This window comes from Onychomys torridus, chromosome X (genome assembly GCF_903995425.1).
Source record: "Onychomys torridus chromosome X, mOncTor1.1, whole genome shotgun sequence".
Lineage (NCBI taxonomy): Eukaryota > Metazoa > Chordata > Mammalia > Rodentia > Cricetidae > Onychomys > Onychomys torridus.
The window spans coordinates 96,844,094-96,866,929 of NC_050466.1; the positions used below are offsets into that span (position 1 = coordinate 96,844,094).

Genomic DNA, 22,836 nt, shown 5'->3' on the forward strand with positions numbered 1-22,836 from the left:
CAACAAAAAAATTGAAAAGTACAAGCAGACACTTGGGAGATAGCTCAGTCAGAAAAGTGCTTGCCCTGCAGACATGAGAACCTGAGTTTGGATGTCTAGCACACAGTTCCAGTGTCTGTGCCGATAACACCAGCAGTCCGAGAAGCAGAAAGGGGAGCCATGGGATTGCTGGCTAGCCAGTCTGGATGAATTGGCTAGCAATAGATTCAATGAGAGACAGTCACGCCTTCCCATGCATACACTACACTGCACTACACTACACTACATAAACACACACACACACACACACACACACACACACACACATACACAGAGAGAGAGAGAGAGAGAGAGAGAGAGACAGAGACAGAGACAGAGAGAGAGACAGAGACAGAGAGAGAGAGAGAGAGAGAGAGAGAAACAAAACAAACAAACAAACAAAAAACAAAACAAAGTAAAACCAAAACTCACAACAATCAGGGTCTCACTCTGTAACTCAGGCTGCTGAGGAACGTGCTATGCATCTCAGGCTGACCTTGAAACCACTGTGACCCTGCTCCCATGACATAATTTAAGGCATGAGCCACCACATCCAGGTAGCAAAACATTTTTAATATCAAAATTCGCTTTTAAGATTAATAAGCAGTAAGAAAAATGCACTGACAGAACTTTTCCTTTTATTTCTCTAATAAGCTTCCTGTTGATTTTTTCATATTTACAAATTAAACCCAAACAGAAAACTGTAAATGTCAGCTATAGAAATAAGCACTCAAAAACAATCCAAACAAAATGAGCATTGCAAACAGAAGTGAGTGGGGTTCCATTGGCGAATGGACTTTCTAACCTAAAGCAACTTAGTATTAGAAGTAGAGCTAAAGATTGATTTCCCTAATGAACATCTAAATTAGGGATCTAAGAAACTCTACAACACAGGATTGCCAGTCTACTAATCTTGTCCAAGGTTCAGGAAACTTAACTGAGTTAGATGCCCCAAGGGACCTAAGTGAAGAACTGTTTTATTATAATTTTGTGAAATACTCAAGAAATAAGTAAAACCATTCTGTGTATTGCCTCAAATTTAAATAATATGTTCATTTCTGTGCAAACCTACATGTGATCTTACCAAAAAATTACAGTAATTATGTAAGTATAAAAAGAAACAAGCAGACACACTAGTATCGGCCTGAAACTCCTGGTCCTTTTGAGGGTAAGGCATGATGGCTGCCAACTTTAAGGCCACTGTGGACAATGTAGCAAAACTTAATCATAAACAAAAATAATGGGCTCAAGATGTAGTTGAGTGGTGGAGACTTTGCTACATAAGACATTGAGTTCTATCCTTAGCACTAAGAAAAAAATCTTGTCAGGTTGGAGGTGGCTCACACCTTTAATCCCAGCACTAAGGAGGCAGAGGTAGACAGATCTCCGTGAGTTAGAGGACAGCCTGGTCTACAGAGTGAATTCTAGGGTAGCCAGGGATCCACAAAGAAACACTGTCTCAAAAAACTCACATTTCTTGACAAGTTCAATATATATACACATTAATCTCAGGTACATAGGCACATTTCATGGTAAGTGAGAGAAGATGTACAATAGATAATAATAATATTCATGTTGGGGTAGCAAGATGGTTCAGCAGGTAAAGGTGCTTGTTCTGAAGTCTGGTGACCTGAGTTCTAGACCACGGACACACACATACTCACAAATACACACACTTACACGCAAAATAAATAGGGAAGAGAATAATTAATTATATAATAGCTTCTACTGGTATTAAGAATAAGCTGTTGTGCAAGCCTCTCCAGGAGTTGTATCTGTATTCCTTAAGAGGGCCAGACTTTTTCCTCCTAGCCTATTTCACTCATTCAGAAGTGAAGGATGATATCCTGCTCTCCTTTCAACAAGAAAGGCCAATTACTGGAATGGCACTTTCTATATTTAAGGTAGTTTACGTTTAAAAACTTCATAGGTTGGGTCCCCAACAAAAGGGCCAGACTTATTCCAAGACAATAAACTGAGTCAGGAACAATACTGTATTTCAATATACTACCTACATTTCTTTGAAGAAGCTGAATCCTTTCAGTCATAAATGGTAACAATGAGATCATACTACTTTGGAATACTTGATATTAAAGTTATAAATTAATTAAAATGTTTACACTTATAAATATGAAATGTTATCACATTATACATTACACATAGTATAAGTAAAATAGCTGAAATATGTTTTTGTACTTTCCACAAATATACAACTACTTACCACCATTAACAGAATATGATCTATTAATTGGAAAATGTGGAACATCTCCTTCATTAATTAGTCTGAGATCTTGTTCTCTCTGTAACTCCCTGATTATGCCATCAAGAATGCTTTCTTCTTGGTCATTGGTTTGTTGCCCAATTACCTGTTCTACCACCTCACCATCACCTTAATGAGACCAAAGACAGAAAGTCAGATAAATTTATTACATTTTAGTATACTTAGTATGGTTAAAAAATAGTAAGCTTAACTTATAAATTGTGAGTGAAGTAATTAGAAATAATTTAAATTGAAAATAAAGTATACATGAAATAACACTTTATGGGTATTTAAAAAAATACATTTAATGATTCAGCATTTGTACCTGACTTAACCAATAGTCCTAAATTAGACATTGTTATCAAGGCATTTTAAGGAATAATTATAATGTTAAAATCCTTTTTAAAACAAGTTTTTTTTATATGCTTTATTCTAAGAATTAGAAATTTAAATAAGTTTTTATTTTTTACATTGGGTCTTACTCTGTAACCAAACTTGGTCTGGAACTCACTATACAGTCTGGCATGGCCTGAGTTCATGGCAATCCTCCTGCCTTAGCCTTTTGAGTGCTGGGATTACAGCTGTGAGCCACCATGTCTGGCCTGAGTAAATTATAAACAAGCTTAGTCACAGTTACCTAGAATGTTCTACATCTTTTTCTTATGAAACCTTCATTCTGACAGAAATTAAGTCTTTTAAGTAAATAAGTATTTTCATTTTTATACCACTAGTGACTTAAGTAGAAAATTATTTTTATGATAAACTCAAATTCAATATTTACTTCTGAGTGAAAACTTTAACTTTTATCTTTCTTAAATGCATCATGTCCTGTTTTTCATCTTGCCCTGAAATCAGATCAAATGCATTTGACAGAGCATTGAAGTAATTAGTTCTTATAATATTAAGTATGCTAAATTAGTTTTTATTTAGATAGTTTGAGCCTGATATTCTATTTATTATTTACATTTTTCTCTTGGTTAATAAATATTAAGTTATCAGAGTAACCAAATGCCTTAACTACATTACCTTACAAATTTTTACTTCATTTTATTTTATGAAGGTCAATTCAAACATCAATTTCCTAGCAAAGAAAGAAAGTCCAGAAGACAGCAGTGGTGTGGCACATGCCTGGAACCCCAATAGCAAGAAGCCGAAGACAGAAGAAAGGCAAATGAGCTAGCCCGGAGTACATAGTGAGGTCCCGCTTTAAAAAATTTTTTAAGGAGGGAAAGGAAATTCTATTTGCAAATCTGTAACTTACTCCTCTATAATTAAATGAAAATTGCTAAGTACCAAACCAATACAAAGGCATTCTATGGAAGATGAAGCAGAAAAGACAGTCAGTCTACACAGCTAAAACATCTAGCTAAAGAAACCTAGTCTCCTTTTGGGGGGTTCATTAACTAGCAGCTTTCAAAATGAGCTATTCATACTATAATCAATATAATTTTACCAATTAAGCTTAATATAGTAAAGTTAGTAAGTTTAATCATTACCAGAAGTTGCTATACAGAACAAGGTCATACATATGGTAATGGTTTCCACTGTGGTAGGTGAACAAATTTACCTCGAGCACATTACTGTTTGTATTAAACCAGTTACTTTTGCACAGCAGAGCTAAACAATGAAAAACTACTCTGTTAAGCTGTAATATATAAGTAAAAATTAATAAAAATAATATACAATGCATGTTATAACCTCTTTCAGAATTCAGTAAGGAACATACATCTGCAACACTTTAAATTTGCTTTAGGAGATAACATACCATTAGCCACATATCCCAACTGTGGAATAAGCTGCTCATCTTTACAATTTTCCCGTCCTGGTACCAGCCGTTGAAATTTTGTAGGATGAGGATTTCCATCAACATCCACCAAGAATGGGGGAGGCATGAGGTGAGGAGCTTGCTGAGTTTGTTCATCTAATACATAGTTATTTGCATCTCTAATAAGTGGTCGATAGTCAGTGTGGAAGAACATCTGATCTGGAATCTTTGTGAGAGATGTTTTGTTAGTGTTTAACATATCAGAGATGTATAGTGTGAGCCCTTATTTTCACTCCTATAGCACATACATATTTTGAATCATGGTTTTTATGTTCACTCGTGGTTCTATGTTGTCATATATTCCTCTAGGAAGAAACAAATGACCCAGATAGTAGTTTTCTTATCTATGAAATTCTATGATTTGCTTTATTTTGAAGACCTCATATTATATTTCCCTAATTAGGATAAGAAATAAGGCAACAATCTATCAAAAGTTGTGTATTTTGATTTGACTTATAACAAACACACAAACCTATATAACTTGAGTTCTTATTTTTATTAAAGTAAGAATAAGTGAAGCATAATATGCATAATGAGAGTGATAAACATCAACCAAATCAACAATATTAAAAGCTATTGAGCTAACCTCAATGACGGTGAGGTCTCTTCCCACTATAAGATTTCACAATCTCCCTAGATTCATAGCTAATCAAATACAAAGAACCAGTTGTATATGCTACAGCATACCTATAATCCTAGCACTTGGGAGACAAAGGAGAGGGTTACAGTAAGTTTGATGCCAGCCTTTTAGCAGAAAAACTAAAAGATGTGAATGGAGGACTACATATATGACCTAACAAAATTAGACGAAAATGAGATAAACAATTTAAACAGAATTATAACAAGCAACAAGATTGAACCAATCAGGGAAAAAAACTCTCAACTTAAAAAAAAAATCTGAATTCTATCAGCCCATTAAAGAAGGATTAACACCAATGCTCCTCAAGTAATTACATAAAACAGAAAAAGGAAAGAATGCTACCAAAATCTATTTACAAAGCCATTGTTACCCTGATACAAAAACCAGATGAACACAGAACAAAAATAACACTACAGAGTAGTATCCCTAATGAACATTGAATCAAAAATAAGATACTTTCAAACCAAACTCAAGCACACATCAACAATGTCACTCAACATGATCAAGATGGCTTCAATTCAGAAGAGATGATTCTACATACCTAAGTCAATAAATCTATCACATAAACAGACTCAGGGGCAGGAATCATCTCATTTCATACAGAAAGGCTTCTGACAAATCTCAGTATGACAAAGGTACTAAAGAAACTAAGAACAGAAGCAGCACATCTTGGGGGCTGAAGAAATAGCACAGCAGTTAAGAGTACACACTCCTCTTCCAGAAGACCCAAGTCCATTTCCTGGCACATATATCAGACACTTCACAACTACCAGCAACTTCAGCTCCAGGGAGATCCAACGGCCTTTTCTATCCTCCACAGGCACTGCACTCATGTGAACATACCCACACAGACACACACAAATCTACACATGAAAATAAAATCTTTAAAAAAAGAAGTGTGAGCTGGACGGGAGGATGGAGTTCAATCTCTAGCACCCACGTGGTTGCTCTGACACCTTTTCCTAGTCTCCATTGGCACCGGGCATGCATGTGATGTACAAACATACATACATACAAAATACCCATACACACAAAATAAATGAATGAAGTTCAAAACACATAACATATCTCAACATAATAAAAGATAAATATGGAAAAAACTATAGCAAGCACCAAAGTAAATAAGTTAAACTCCAAGTATTTTCAACAAGAGCCAGGACAAGCAGGCCTATTTTCTTGACTCTCACTCAATACAGTGCCTGAAATCTTACAAGATTAAGACAAGAGACAGCTATAAAGGTGATAAAAACAGGAAATGAAGAAATCAAAGTTCCTTTATTTTCAGATAATAAGACTGTATACACAAGAGACTCTAAAAACTTCACCACATGGGACCAGGCGAGGTGGCTCAGCACTTAATAGCACTTGTTCACAGAGGACTGGATTCAATTCCCAGTTCCCACATGTTGGCTCATAAGCATCTGTACCTCCAGTTCCAGGGTACCCTCTTCTGACTTCTGAGGGCACCAGGCATACATATGGTGCACATATACACATGCAAGTGAAACATCCATACACATAAAATAAATAAATCTAAAAAACATTTTAGAAGACTTCTGGAGAAAAACTCTCGAGGTGATAAAGATGATAGAGCAGCAGAAGGATACAAAATTAATGTAAAACAATCAGTGGCCTTTCTTTATACTGATGGCAAACACACCCAAGAAGAAATCAAGAGAACAACCCCACTCATGCCAGCCTCAGAAAGAAACTAAAATACCTTGTGATAAACCTTACCAAGGAAGGTAAAAAATCTGTACACTGAAAATTTCAAAGCACCAAAGAAGAGAAATACGTTTTCTCTCATACATGGGCCCTAGATTTCATATTGATACAAAAAGCAATCTATATTTATGACATGAATGAAGAAGTAAAACTATCTGGGGGGACTAATGTCTGTGGGGGACAAAGGAAAAGGGAAGGGAAGGACATATTCACAATATACAATATAGACTTGTACAAAAATCTCCTCATGCAACACAGTACCATGTTTCATGAATACATACAATGAAAAATTTCAATGAACGGTACAATCTCAAATTATTGTCTGTAACAAAAATTATATATACTAACCTTTTCATAGTATTTACTGCATCCAAAGCCAAATAGCAACAAATGCCCATGGGAATCTGTGCAGGCAAAATGGTTTCCATCTGGTGAAAATTTACAATCAAACACTGCCCCATGACCTTGGCCTTCAATCTGAAATTCAGAGGAGTCTTTTAAGTCATTTTAAGAGTCCTTCTCAAATATTAAGTAGGCAATAGCTTCTCCTAGCTATTCCCTTGAACTATGTGATGAATCAACACTCCAGTATACACTCTGGCTTCTGTAGCCAGAACTCTAGAGTAAACAATAAATCTCTGAACTATAATTATGGAGGATAAAATTGAGGTGAACACAATGAACAACTGCACCTAACATAATAACATACGAAATAATAAATGGATGAAGGAGGAGAGTTCAAAGGATCTACATGCAACCAAACTGACAGTGGTGCTATTCAACAAAGGGAAGATAGTCTTTTTATATTTTAAGTTGTAAGATAAGCCTTTCAGTAACTATCCTAAAATTAAACTATGCAAATAACCCACTAGCAAAAGACAGTATTATCAATGATCTGGATCTATGTAAAGTCTGTAGAAGTGAGCTCAAAGGTCCAGCCACAGTTTAGCATTGTTTAGTTGAAGCTTTTCTTTAAAAAAGGACCCTAAACGTTCAAGATATAAGTATACTCATCATAGAAGAATGATACTTTACTCAGAGAAAGGATAACTAATCAATTTTTTATGAAATTTCTATGAGATTTATGTCACAACCATCTCTATCAGCACATAAGATCCTGTCTCAGAAACAAATAAATTAGCCACGGCCAGGGGTGACAGAGCACACCTGAAATCCAATCACACAGGAGGTAGGGCAGGGGGATCAGGAGTTAAAGGTCATTGCTGGTTACACTGTGAGTTTGAGGTACACCTGGGCAATATGAGATACTGTCTCCAACAACTATAAAAGAACATGCATGTATGTAACAATATATATTTTCCAAGTAAGTTTTGGACTATGAAACTCACATAGTTGAGGTGTATACCACAGATAGATTCATGATTTAATTTTTCTTTGTATTCACGAATTGAAATTACAGGTTAAACATTGATCTTTTGGTATTTTAGCTTATATTTTTAATCCAATTGTAAGAAATTTGATTGAAGATTTCAGTTTAGATGTACATATCAGAATATGAAAAGTGCTAACACCAAAATAAGTAGCCGTGCTGAAAGATCTAACTCTAAGCCCCTGAGTCATTCTCTGAATTATTTCACTGACTTAAACGCAGATGACAAGCTGTTCCTTTGTCCTAGGCCACTGGATTATCAAAAAAGCAAAGTAAGATTTAATATGAATTTTAAACACAAGTTTCTTACCATATTAAAGTAATTTCGAATTTTGGTCCCTCGGTCAAGGTCCCAAATAAAAATGTTCCCATCATGACCTGCTGAAAGTATGATCCTTTGATCAAATGGATGTGCTTCTAGAACAAATACTTCATCATCATGCCCCTGTGATGAAAATCAATATTAGAAATGAAAAGCAACACCTGATGTCTAGTTTATTTGTCCAAAAGATCTTGAGCACTAGAAGTCTGGTTGAGATGAATTAATACATACCAATTGACTAGCATCCACTCATGGGTACTCCATAAATAAATATTTTAGTTAGAGGGCCTTAAATGCAGAACTGCTAGTTTTATAAACCTGATAGTCTTAGATAAGACACAGAAAGATAATTAATGCTCACTAACCACCGAAATGTAATTTGGAGACATAGGACTTCAATAATAATTTTTTAAAAGCCACAGAAAACAACAAGCAGGGTGTGATGGCATATGTACTTCCAGCAGTCAAGGCATGCATGTGGACAATCAGGGCCACCCTTGACTATAAAGTGTGTTTGAAGCCAGTCGGAATTATACAAGATAGGATCTCAAAGTAAAATACGGGTTGGAGGACAAAGAAAGGAAAAAAGAAAATATAATATTTCATTACCATCTACCCCTACCACCATGATAAAAAACCTTGACTGGTTTCCATCTAACATTTTCATCATGGTATCTGTAGTGTCAGAACGCACGGGTCTAATCTGAACTATATAGTGAAACCTTACCTCAAAAAAAAAAAAAAAAGGTGCAGACCGGCCCAAAATATAAATTGCTAAGATGAATATGTAAAATTCCACTACAGAAGGAACTATCAATAACTTGAAGACAATCAAAATTCTTTCCTGTGACTACTAAAAATGTTCTTTCTATTCTGTAAGACCTCTGTTAAAAAACCAATCTGAACAGCTACTATTTTTCAATTTCCTAAAAGAATATTCAATAAAGCATAAATTGATACTGATAATTCAAATGATAATGGCATATCTATTTCAGAGTACATTAGGAAAAAGTCTCTCCAAGATCAGATCTGATCACTGGTAGAAATTTGAATTGGTACATCTTGCACTTTTCAGAAAATCCTTATTTGATTAAAAGGTACTCTCTTTCAATAAGCTGTAAGGAGAAAATTTTGCTTAACTTTCCACTGATTTCTAATACCTGGTCCAGAACCTTTCACACAGTAGATGCTCAGGGGGCATTGTTTGGAATAGCTTTATTCCCCACCAAGACCCTGATATAAACTGCTACAATTGAAATGTAAGTACTATATGAAATGAAGGGCTTGAAATTTAGATCAACTGGCAGAGAGCTTGCCTAGTATCACACCCCTGCATAAAACCATGTGATGACATGTGCCTATAATCCCAGGATTTGGGAGATGGAACCAGGAAGAACAGTTAATTCAAGGTCCTCATTTGCTAAATAGAAAACTTAAGGCTAGACTGGGCTACATGAAACAAAGAAGAAAAAAACAAAGACAAAAAAAAAGAGAAAAGTAGCTTTGTCTATGACTGTACAATTCAGTGAAAACAGATGATCTATGAGTCAGCCCAGAAGAAGAATGTCACTAAACAAGGCTTTAAGGTAATTACGAAGATGGAACTTTACATAGATTTATTAAATTAACAGCTATAACAGAAATGGGGAAGGAACTGCTTTGGGGGAATGGGATGAGAGGAGGGAGGGGAAACTGTGGTCGGGATGTGAAATGAATGAATAAATTTAATTAATAATAAAAACATCATTCCTGTTTTCAGTGGTGAATCATGTATTAGTCCAAAGACTAGTAAGTAACAGAAAGGAGAATACAACTTGAATGTCTTTTTTCATTCTTTCTAGAGACAAGGTCTCACTATACTGACCAGACTGCTCTCAAACGCCTAGGTTAGAGTAATCATTATACCTCAGTCTCCTAAGCACTGGACCTACAACACACCACTTCACTAGGCTTAAATGGTTTCTTTTCCTATTAAAAAGTGTAATACTTACAGACAAAGTATGAAGAAGCTGCCCTGTGACAGAATTCCAAACTTTCAAAAGGAAATTGTTCACTGCAGTAATCACAGTGGTGTCATAACGATCCCATGCCACCATGGTCACTTTTAGTTTAGTGACTTTGTCCTCTGCAGATGTCAAATTATTCCTGAAGCAAAAATTTGAAATATTTGTATCTTGCATATTTTAACAAATGTAAACACAAAACATCAAACTGACAAAATTTTCTAGGAGAATGCAAATGATTAGATAAAAAAGTCTAAGAGTATTCATGAAAAAAAAACCTGTACCCCATCATGGAATACCACTCATATGTTGATGGCAGTGAAGGCTAAAAAATATGGTAGGTAAGTAAGTAGTTGTGGTTAGCTTGTTGTCAATTTTGCACATGCTTGTGTCATGTGGGAGGATGGAATCTCAATTGGAAAAATGCCTCCATTAAGTCTTAGGTAAGACTCTAGGGCATTTTCTTGACTAACCATTAATGATGGGGGAGGGCCTAGCCTACTCTGGGTAGTACCACCTCTGGGCAGGAGGTTCTGGGTAAGAAAGCAGGCTGAGTAAGCTATAGAGAGCAAGCCTAGTAAGTAGTGTTAGTCATGGCTTCTGCTTCAGTTCCTGCCTCCAGGTTCTTGCCTTGAGTTCTTCAGTGATGGAGTATGACCGGGGAGTTGTAAAATGAAATAAGCCCTTTCCTCTCCATGATGTTTAATCACAGTGATAGAAACCAAACTAATATAATAGTTGCTTGGACACACACAAAAAGTGAGATCAGAAAGAACACTGTATCTTAAAAAATAAAATTCACAGTATGATCTGGTTGGCTGCCAGACATACAAAAATGTACAGTGGGGATATTATCTCCTTAAATATTACTTTTAAAAATAATAGGCTTTTCAAAAAAAGGTTTTGTAAATAAGAATCAGCAAATTAGTTTACTTAAATGACTATGGCATTAACAATATCTGTCCATGACTAATAAGGTAGTCGATTTAAAGGTCAAACATGAATAAATCTAATTATTTCAAAGAGACTGACATATCTTCTAATAAGCAGTATTCTGATGAAAGCAGATACTGATTAAATGCATATATAATGCCGAGTATAAATGCTAATAATATGAAATATAAGGGAGAGTCCTCAGTAATTAGAGTAAAAGGTAAACTTAATACAGTATTCAGCAATGTTCTTGTCAATCAACAGCAAAGGAACAGTTGCTAAGAGACTAAATAAAGGTGTAAATTTCATGCCCAGTAATTAATTTCAAACTATTTACTAACATAAAAATTATAGGCATTATTAAATACGGGCAATGCAAAGGACAATAAGCCAAGGGAGACCCCCTGAAATAGCGAACATCCATTCTTACCCACTCATCTTAGTAGCCATATCTAGCACTATACTCTTCCATTCTTGTTGTTGATACTGCCATATTCTTGCTGTTCCATCTCTACTTCCACTAACAAATCTTAAACTGGAAAAAAGTTAAAATAACCTTGTTATTTTTTCCAAAACCCATCACCTTTTCCTGATTAGAAAATGAATAACCTTTATACACTACTGGAACATGTGAAACAGTGCGCTGATTTTAGAGAATAGTTTGTCCTTTCGCCCCAGCAATCCAGGGACAAATCCACCAAAAGCAATGAAAACATTAGTCCACATAAACACTCAATACCAAAAGCAGAAACAAATGAAATGTTTACCAGTGGATAAATAAAACATGGCATTCATATAACAGACTATTATTCAATAATAAAACCGGACACATTTTGTAATGTGGGTGAATACTGAACATACAAGTAAGTTTAATAACAAAGAGAGGGACAGTTGCCCAGTACTGGCAAAGAGTGATGATAGGCTTGAGGATTCATAGCTAAAGGGAATGAGCATGCTATAGGGTTAAAGAACATGTTTGCTCAAAGATGAACACTATAACTATACAGACATTTTTATTAGGAGCTACCTTTAATAGTATATTTGTTCACCCACAAGTTTGATATTGTATTTTTTTCTGATCTTTCAGACATGCATTTAAACCAAACATGTTTGCATGCCTGTTGCCCTCAAGAAGATGAGGCAGGAAGATTACAAGTTCAAGGCCAGCACGAGCTATATACTAAGAGACTGTATGAAAAAAATAAAAATCCACTGAAACATATATATTGACCCATTTTCCCCATAGGGAAACAGAATTCCACCATATACAAGGTTATTCATAACTGTATATTGTAGCTCTTAATCTACGTTTACAAGTATAAAGCTATATCAAAGTGTTCAACTATATGAATATATCAAAATTTACTTAATGAAGTCATAATGATCAATAATCATATTATGTGGTGGTCTGAAAGAAAATGGCTTCCCAAAGGGAGTGGCATTATCAGGAAGTGTGGCCTTATTGGAGTAGGTGTGGTGTGGTAGGAGGAAATGTGTCACTGTGGAGGTGGCTTTGAGGTCTCATATATTAAAGATACCACACAGTGTCACAGAACACTTCCTGTTGCCTTCAAGATGCTGGACTCTCAGTCTACTTCCTGCTGACTGCATATCAACATGTAGCAGCTCCTTCTTAAATACCATGTCTGCCTGCATGCCACTATGCTCCCGCCATGATGATAGTGGCCTAAACCTCTGAAACTGTAAGCCACCACCTCAATTAAATGTTTTCCTTTATAAGAGTTGCCTCATGGGAGGTCTTACCTTCTTGTAGAAGAGAATGGGGGGTAGGAGGGGGAGGTTGGAGGAGCAGGAGGAGGGAAGAGGGGGATCTTTGATTATTATGCAAAATGAATAAAAAAATTTCTTAATAAAAAAATTTTTAAAAATAGAAAAGAGTTGCTATGATCATAGTGTCTCTTCACAGCAATAGAAACCCTAACTAAGACATATTCACTTTACTTTACAGCTTTAAATTTAATGTTATGAAGGGCATGTCTAGCTGTTTTTGTACAATCTCATATATTGTATTGAGTTAAAAGAGGTACATCTTTAAAAGCTCTTGATGTGTACTGCCAAAATGTTTCCCTATATTTTGAAAAAAATAAGAATCTTAAGAAAAGTTATTGGGCTGGAGAGATGGCTCAGAGGATAAGAACACCAGCTGTTCTCCCAAAGGTTCTGAGTTCAATTCCCAGCAACCACATGGCGGCTGACAACCATCTGTAATGACATCTGGCACCCTCTTCTGTGTACATAATAAATTAATAAATCTTAAAAAAAGAAAAGTTATAAGAAAGGATCAATTTATAATACTTAATATATTGAATATTAAATTTTTAAATATCCTGTAATTTTTTAAAGAAAATTCTGATAGTTAAGACGTAGTAACAATGCTTTTGAAATACACATTTACAAATAGACAAATTAAAATTTCAGGTTCTTTTAGTAGGTAAAAATAGTAACATGGGTGCTGGAGAAATGGCTCAGTGGTTAAGAAGGCCTGTAACTCCAAATGCAGGATTTCTGACTCTCTTTGTAGGCAACTGTACTCAGGTTCACATACCCCCATGTAAAAACACACACACACACACACACACTGAATTCAAAGTAAAAATAAGTGATATAGGGATGACTCAGCAGTTAAGAACATATATTGCTCTTCTAGAAGACTCAAGTTCAATTCCCAGCACCGTATCAGGAGGCTCACAACCTATTAATTCCAGCTCAAGAGGACCTGATCTCTCTCTAGCCTCCTTAGGCACCCACACATATGTGGACACTTATTTATGCATGCACATGCATGCACGCTCACACACACACAATTACAAATAAAAAAAAAACGGGCTGAAAAGATGGCTCAGTGGTTAAGAGCACTGACTGCTCTCCCAGAGGGCCTGGGTTCAAGTCCCAGCACCCACATGTCAGCTCACAACTGTCTGTAACTTCAAGATCTGACACTCTCACACAGTCTATATGCATGCATGCAAAACACCAATGCAAATAAAATAAAAATAAATGAATTACAGGAAAAAAATCAGTTACTTGGAAAATAATACTTAAAAAAATAAATAAAAATAAATAACCTAAATATTAAAAAATTAATAACTCAGCTGGGCGGTGGTGGTGCACACCTTTAATCCCAGCACTCAGGAGGCAGAGGCAAGCAGATCTCCATGAGTTCGAGGCCAGCCTGGTCTACAGAGCAAGGTCCAGGACAGGTACCAAAACTACACAAAGAAACCCTGTATCAAAAAACCAAAAAAAAAACCTAATAATAATAACTCATAGAGGTGGCTCAGCAGTTAAGAGTACTTATTGCTTTTCCAGAAGACCTGGATTTGGCTCTCAGCACCCATGTCACATGGCCTACATCTGCTTATAACTCCAGCTCTATGGCATCCAAGCCCCTCTTCTGGTCTGTGCAGACACCAACATATATGTGGTTAACACACACAAATACACACACAGACAAACATACACCCAAATAAATAAAACAGTTTTAAAGCCAGGCGGCAGTAGCACATGCCTTTAATCCCAGCACTAGGGAGGGAGAGCCAGGAGGATCTCTGTGAGTTTGAGGGCCGGCCTGGTCTACAAAGTGAGTTCCAGGACAGGCACCAAAACTACACAGAGAAACCCTGTCTCAAAAACACCACACACACACACACAAAAATAGATTTAAAAGTCAATTAAGAATGGCAATATGGGTCGGCTGGGTGGTGGTGGTGCACACCAGTAATCCTAGCACTCGGGAGGCAGAGGCAGGTGTATCTCTGTGAGTTCGAGGCCAGCCTGGTCTACAAAGCGAGTTCCAGGACAGCCTCCAAAGCTAGAGAAACCCTGTCTCAAAAAACCAAAAACAAAAACAAAAAAACAAACCAAAAAAAAAAAAAAAGAATGGTAATATGGTTAAATTCTTCTTAAATTTTGTTTTTAGGTTTTGTCATTTTTAATACAGATAAACTGTCAACCCTCATTATTTGCTTTTATAGTTCACAAGTTGGTCAAAATTCACCTTTGTAATTACTCACTGTTCAAAAGTACTTAGAAATAAAACAGTCACTCACAGAGTTGTCATACAGGCATTAGATACAAATGTATGCTAACTTGATCTATTTTTTTTTAATCAAATTTTAGACCAGCATAAACTATTACATTTGGGGATCAGATATTTTAGAGGGTTCACAGCTAAGTATATATAAGGTATGCCTTTATAGAGATAGGGAATGTGTCTTAGGAGTAGTAGAGACCAGTGATACAAATGTTCAGAGGATGGCAAAATAAATATAAAATCAGGAGTCCCCAGGAAAAGCTCCAAGTGGGACATGAACCTTCAAGCCCAGATGAGACATAGATAAGATAGAATCAGGAGGGAGAGAAAGGGAGGAAGAGACAGAAGAGGAAGGAAAAGAGACAAGAAGGGAAGTAGTTCGTGTAGGAGGGGAAAATTAGGTAGAGGGTAGGGAATGACATTTCTGGCTAGGACTTATGTGAGGGAAAGTAGAAGTGAAGTAATGAATGAGATTACTTCACTTCTATGAACATATGGAATAGGAACAATTCATAAAGCAACTAGGGAAAATGTATAGATTCACATGAGAAAAGAAGGCCTTTGTCTAAGTAAGTCAAGTTGTCTAGAATTTGAAAATGCCATGTTGACGTTTAAAATTTATTCCTGAGCAATAGAAAAGAAAATGCTAAAAAAAATTTCTGAATAGAACAAATGTTTAGTTGTCAGAGGCATATTAATCAAATAACAGAAGAATTCTTGATTAAGTTAGGTGGTAAAAGAAAACAGAAAGAGCAAAGTAAACAAGAACTCAGGAAGATGAAGAGTTGATGATAGACATCATCTAAAATCCCTTTGGCAGTCAGTGAAACTAGGGTAGAATAGGGAATCTCCAGGCCAACAAAAAATGTCTTAGGGTACCAAATGTCTAGATGCAACTGCAGTAACTGTAAACTGAGCTCAAATAGCTTAACTCTGGGGAAGATGAGGTGAACACAGACATTTAGCCTAGCAAAGATTTCTAAGAGAGTTACCTGACAAGTCAATGTCTGGATAGCAACCATATGGGTTTGGAAGGACTAATTTTTAAAAAACATCAAATATTTCTTTATACAAATATGTACTCCATAATTACCTGTCTCCATTGTTACAGAACTGAACAGCAACAACTTTATCCTAAAAAAGAACAGACTTTGGATTAAAATGATAAAATGAGGTTATGTGAAAAATAAAATGTCCTCCTAAATTTATACACAACAACTTTACATAGTAGATTCTATTTAAATATGATTTTTAATTCTAAAAAAATTGCTTAAAATGATGAATCACTGACGCCTCTAACAATGTACAAATAAGTAAGTTGGTGGCATTCTCAAACAAACTGGACATAAATCTGCCTATAAAACATCTCAAGAGATGCATAGTTCTGAATAGGTATCGCTGTATTACCTCCTCCCTAAGACAACACAGTAAATCTCATCATTCTTTATTAATAAAAGCCAGGAGTCAGTTATCACGGTAAGAACCTGAACGATCAGAGAAGCAGGGGAACAGCCACCAGTGACTTCCTACCTCTTAAGACAACTGAGTTCAATGAAATTTCCCAATTGTTTTATTTGTACAACTTCAGAAAACTATTTATTTACTTGTTTTCCACGTGTTCTTTTCAACAGTAAGCTGAAATTTATAACTCTTTTTACTTTCTTTGACAATGAAGCGAAAATGCATCCTCACACACTGTACTCATTTTCACAATCTCCAGTTGTCAAATTGCACTTGAACTTAACTTTTAATAAAACAGAAGCAAATCATTCATAATTAATTTGATTTTTAAAATTAAGCTATTTATATAGCCACATGTTTCTGATTTATATTGTTTTATAGCTTCAAAGTGGTATTTACTGATAAATTCTGAATTCTCACTGACAGTTTTCCTAATTTTTAGATGTCCTGACGAAATAATATAACCTTAACAACTTACACTCATTCCAACAGGGGATTTTTACTTGGTAATACTTTTGTACTTACCTGGGCCCCTGTAAATTAAATTTTCTTCATTTCCCCCCTTAATTCTTTCCCACTCATGTATTCTCTCCGCTCTCGAGGCTCTATGAACTAGACTGTGCTTGTATATGCAGTACAGAGGGATTTCCTTGTACTGAGCTCAAATGGACTTCTTACATTTAGTGGTCTCAGAATAAGAGCTAAGTTTTTTTTCTCTTGCACAACTTAAGTAAACTTCCAACGTTTAGTATCTAGAATATGAAGCAGCCAGGTGAGAGCAAGCTGGATTTGCTATATCTAAAATTGCACAGTCCTCAAAGGAAGAAATGAAAATGGTCAATTAATATTTGAAAAGGCATCAGCATTCTCATCCATCAGGGAAATGCAAATTCAAACTACAGTAGGATTCCATCTCACCTCAGAATGGTCAGAATGGCTATGAGAGAGAAAACAGACAACAAAAAACTGATGGCCAGGATATGAAGAAAAAGCATCCCCGATGCTGCTGATGGGAATGTAAAGTGAGAGGCACTATGAAAACCAGTATAGACATTTCTTGAAAATTGAAAAGGGAATACTATCATATGACCCATGTATACTAACTACTCTTGTGTATTCATATAAATGACTCTAAATCAACCTATAACAGAGATACTTGGGTATTCATGTTCATTGTTGCATTACTCTCGATAACAAGTAAGTGGAACTATGCTAAATGTCCATCAGCAGATGAATGGCTAAAGAAGATGTGCAACATAATATTATGTGATTCTGTCTATGCGTACAGCAGAATGAGATCATGACATTTGCAGGAAACTGGATGGAACTGGACATCATTGTGTTTAGCTAAATAAACCAGGCACAGAATGTCAAATATATTTTCTCTCATACATGGAATCTACATACAAACACACACACACACTTCTGTATATGCACATGAGAGGAGAAAGAGATTTAAGTGGATGAGAGGGTAAGAGAGGGTAAATGACTATATGGAAAATTGAATGAAAAGAGGAAAGGGATACATCAAAAGAAGGAAGGGAGGTGGAGGAATGAGTTTTAATAAGAACAAAGCACAAGGTCTACGTATGAAAATGACATTGAATCGGATTAGTTTGTATGCTAAATAAAACATTAATAACAAAAATAAATGAAGACTGCTATTGCTAAGGAAGATTAGATTCTATTGAGCCTTTGATGATACTGTGAAAAACATAGAGATCAACAAGCTCAATTCATAAAAGTATTTTTCCTATGAATATACTTAAAATGCTTTTTAAGTCTATGAACTTTTATGTACAGTCAAATGGGGCTCTTAAGTACTAAAACCATAATTCCAGAGTTTCACTTTTTATCTTCATTACTAAAGAGGCATCTTGAGTTAATGGTTTTAATACTCATCTACATTAAAGTATGGTACAGATCAGAAAAGACAAGAGAGAGATATTTAAAAAAATAAGGGAATATATACAAGTTTCTTATTGTGCTCTTACCGTATGCGATTCTAACTCAGCAATTTTCTCCGGTACTTCAGAACCCAAATAGTATATTCTAATAACATGGTCAGTGCTACCTGTTGTAATGAACATACCACCTGAAAGATTAAAAACAAAACAAAAATACAAATAGTACCAAGGAGCTTTTTTAAGTTCTATTTAATTCTTTGTATTAGTAACAAGCCTTCAAGAAACACAAAACTTTCTTACAAACACTAATATCATACTAATATTTCAAAGAAAAAGAAATAAAATTCAAGAAAAACAACAGAGTTGTGCCAATTAACACAACTATAATTCTAGCTACCAGGAAGGCTAAGGCAGAAAGAGCATAAGCTAAAAGTTGGCCAGGGCTTCAGAGTGACTTCAAGGCCAACCAGGGCAATTAAGTAAGATCTTGCATCCAAATAAGAAAGTAAGGGCCAATGACACAGCTCAGTGTATTAAGGTGCTTGTTGCAAAGCTCTACGGATCTGAGTTCAATCCTCAAAACCCACATGGGTAGAGGTAGAAAACTCACTCCCAAATGTTCTATTCTGACCTACCAAAATGTGCCATGGCACATATGCACACATATACAATAAATGAATAAATGTTAAAAATTAAAGACCTCTGGCTGTGCATGGTGGCACACGCCTTTAATCCCAGCACTTGGGAGGAAAAGGCAGGCAGATCTCTGTGAATTGGAGGCCAGCTTAGTCTACAAAGCCAAGTTCCAGGAAGGCCAGGGCTGTTACCCAGAGAACCCCAGTCTCAGGGGAGAAAAAAAAAGACCTCCAGGTTAAAAAAGTTAAAAATTAATAAATAAATAAAAAGTAAAAAAGAAGAGAGAATATTGTGGATATAGTTCAGTGGCTGAGTGCTTGCCTAGTACGTTCAAGGCCATAGATAGGTCCAATACTCATTGCCATTAAGAGACAAAGAGAAAAAAAAGATAAAAAGACAGACACATTTAAGACAAATATATCCTTCACCTAACAAAATGTACCAATTATACATTAAACATAGGCTTATTGATTAAAAACAATAAAAGTCAAAGCTTTTAATAATTATATTTTATATAGAAATAGTATGTCAAAACTCTAAGAATAGTTACAATTATCTTACAACACCTTATATATGAAGCCACAACTATGTACACTTTCTGTAAAGTTAAGCTAGGAATTTTGGTTAATGGGTATTTGGGCTGGGGGCTGATAATTCTTTGCCAAATAAAACCAGCATTATATAAAATGTATTAAATTAAGAAAAACTATTACTAGGTGCTAATTAATCAAACAGGTTCATGTAGCATATAACACACAGTTTTACAACTTTGGTAGGTTTAGTTTTCAAGCACACACACTTTTTCTTCATAAAAAAAATTTAAATCAATCTTTTATACATGGATGATTTTGAGTACTAAAAGCATCAAATTTTGATACATACCAGAACTGAAAGATGAACAAGATATCTGAACTCCAGGTCTAGATCTCTCAGTAAATTTTACTGGGCGATCTCTAAAGAATAAATAAAAAATTTTTTTAATTCTATCAGGCTCATCTAATGGGCAAAAATCCTAGCACACCGACGAGTACTGATCTACTTAGCATCAATATTATTTTTAAAAAGATAAAGGAAAGAAGCTAATAGTGGCTATGACATTTTCAGTTAAAAAATTTTTTTTCTTCTCCCCCCGACCCCCAGAGCTGAGGACCAAACCCAGGGCCTTGCACTTGCCAGGCAAGCGCACTACCACTGAGCTAAATCCCCAACTCCAGGTAAAAATTTTTAAACCTCATAAATATAATTTATGACATCAGATGTTGACAATAGTTTTGCAAACATATTGCTGTTATTTAATGCCATTATTATAAAATGTTCAAATATATTATCACACTTTTCCCTATGAATTTCACAGTCTTAACACTGATTTTATAAAAATATTTATTCTATCTCTAAACATGAAAATAAGCATGGATATAAATATACACAGGGAGTTTATTTACATGTATATACTTCAAAACTTGAACTATTATATCACCAAGGTAATGAAGATAAACAAACTGATTTTTCACAAAATCCCTAAAATGTATTTAAACTTACCTAAACTTCATTGTTTTTACATGCCACTGCCAGAAACAAATTGTTCCATCAGCACCAGTTGAAGTGAGGTATCTAGTTGTGCCTTTAGTTGATGGACAAAACTTAAAAAAGAGAATTAAAAAACAAAAATAAAGTTTTCCTGTTCAAAAATTCAGTATCGGTCCAGTGAGATGGCTGAGTGAGTAAATGTGTTTGCCAAAACGCCTGAGGTGCTGAGTTCAAGTCACAGAATCCAGAGAGAACCAACTCCTGTAAGTTGCCTGTCTGCATGTTACTATGTTGATTGGCTGGCCCTGCACTTACCTCTGCCTATGGAATACTGGGATTACAGGTTTATGTCACCACACCCAATGGATTTTGTCTTTTTAAAATTTATAACATTTTCAATTGTTTTCTTGAACATAATTAAATATACTGAATCTTTATTAATATCATTGCATTATAAACAGACTGAGAAAAATAGACACAGGTAACTCTTCAATTTAAAGAATTATAACCATTCTAAATGGACCAGAGTCTTTCTAACAGCATACTTCTCAAACTCTGACTCTGGGTATTTTACATCTCCTCAGAAGAGAATCAGAGAGAAGGGAGGAACCATCAGCCATCAAGATGGCTAAGACACAGGAAAAAGTTTAAAATCAGACTATATTTTCTAGTATGGCTATAAATTTTAAAATCAAAACTGAAGGGCTGGGAATATTGGTAGACTATTTGCCTAACATGCACAAGGCCCTGGGTTCAGTCATTAATACCAGAATTAAAATTCCAAATGGAGATAATTATTTCCACTGAGATTGATAAATATTTTGAACTCAAATAAAAATAAAATCATTATACATATTAAAATTAACTTAATAAGTTCATCCTAAAGACTTAAATTTGAAATAAGATTGTCCATTAGTGTTGTCTATTAGTAACTAAGAGATAAAGAAAATCAGCATTCAGGTAGCAAGCCCTTTTTACATAGTTTCAAACTTCAGATAAATAAACTCTCACTAAAAGCTTAATCTACAATCTATAGTAGGAGGCAACAAATTATGGCCCATATATGATAGTCAGCTTGCTGCCCATTTGTATAAGATTTAATGGAACACAGTAACTTTATACTGTCTATGGCTGTTTTATCAATTGTAAGAACAAAGTTGAGTAATTTGACAAAGACCACATACTCTGCAAAATCTAAAATATTTACCAACCAGTTTGAATTGGCTGCTGATCTGTGATCCACAGGAATGAGAACATAAACAATGAGAATTTCATTGTCTCAAAAAATTCTGAGACCTTTATTATGCCCATTAAATTTAAATTGCTTTATCATATGTTGACATGTCGCTATATATTAATTACATTATTTTATTTGCTAAATAATGTTGGAGGCTGTTGAAAAAAAAACATATATTTCTCTTTCTTTTTGAGATAGGGTCTCTCTATTTATTCCTGGCTGTCCTGGAATTTGCTATTTAGACCAGGCTGGCCTCAAACTTGTAGAGATCCTTGACTCTACCTCCTAGGAATAAAGGTATGTGCTACCATATCTGACATGAAAGAAAGCCCATATATTCTAACCTATAAATTGATATACAACTCTTATAGAAAATTGAGCAAAAATAAAAAACATAAAAGGAACCTGAAATTTTATCTTGATGTTATTTATAAAAGAAATAAATTGGAAGGATAATATATTGTGAATGAAAGGACAGTTAATAAAATCATAGTAAATAATATAGAATGCCAAAGGAAAATTTTTGCTGTGAACCAAATGGCATGCCAACATGCCAGTGTGTGTAGCAGGAATCTTAAATTGGGCACAAAGTGTTGATGGGTAAAATTTTACAAGGTCTTACCCCTAGATGAAGAGCTATTAAGAGGGGGAGAATGAATTTTCTCTAGGGATAAGCATGCTGCTATATTAGCCAATCCTAAGTGGTTAGCCCTAAATACATACATATATAAGCAACACTAAGAATACTCAGCAGGTTGCACATATGTGCACGCGCGCACGCGCACACACACATACACACACAGATATAGCAATAATTATTGAAGAAGAGGTCACAAATTTGAGGGGGTGGCACAGGAGGGGTTGGAGGGAGGGATGAAAATGATGTAAATACAGTATT

The 22,836-nt window shown here is 35.2% G+C and overlaps 1 protein-coding gene across 1 annotated transcript in view; it reads right to left on the minus strand.

Annotated features, from left to right (window-relative positions):
- Brwd3 (bromodomain and WD repeat domain containing 3) overlaps window positions 1-22,836 on the minus strand; it is a 108,055-nt gene that overhangs the window by 43,405 nt on the left and 41,814 nt on the right. The window contains exons 9-18 of the mRNA XM_036174419.1: window positions 20,714-20,814; window positions 20,057-20,127; window positions 18,626-18,726; window positions 16,264-16,304; window positions 11,547-11,651; window positions 10,172-10,325; window positions 8,169-8,303; window positions 6,817-6,945; window positions 4,044-4,269; window positions 2,240-2,407 (exon numbers count right to left, since the gene is read on the minus strand). Of these exons, the coding sequence (XP_036030312.1) occupies window positions 2,240-2,407; window positions 4,044-4,269; window positions 6,817-6,945; window positions 8,169-8,303; window positions 10,172-10,325; window positions 11,547-11,651; window positions 16,264-16,304; window positions 18,626-18,726; window positions 20,057-20,127; window positions 20,714-20,814 (1,231 nt within the window). The remainder of the gene's footprint in view (window positions 1-2,239; window positions 2,408-4,043; window positions 4,270-6,816; window positions 6,946-8,168; window positions 8,304-10,171; window positions 10,326-11,546; window positions 11,652-16,263; window positions 16,305-18,625; window positions 18,727-20,056; window positions 20,128-20,713; window positions 20,815-22,836) is intronic.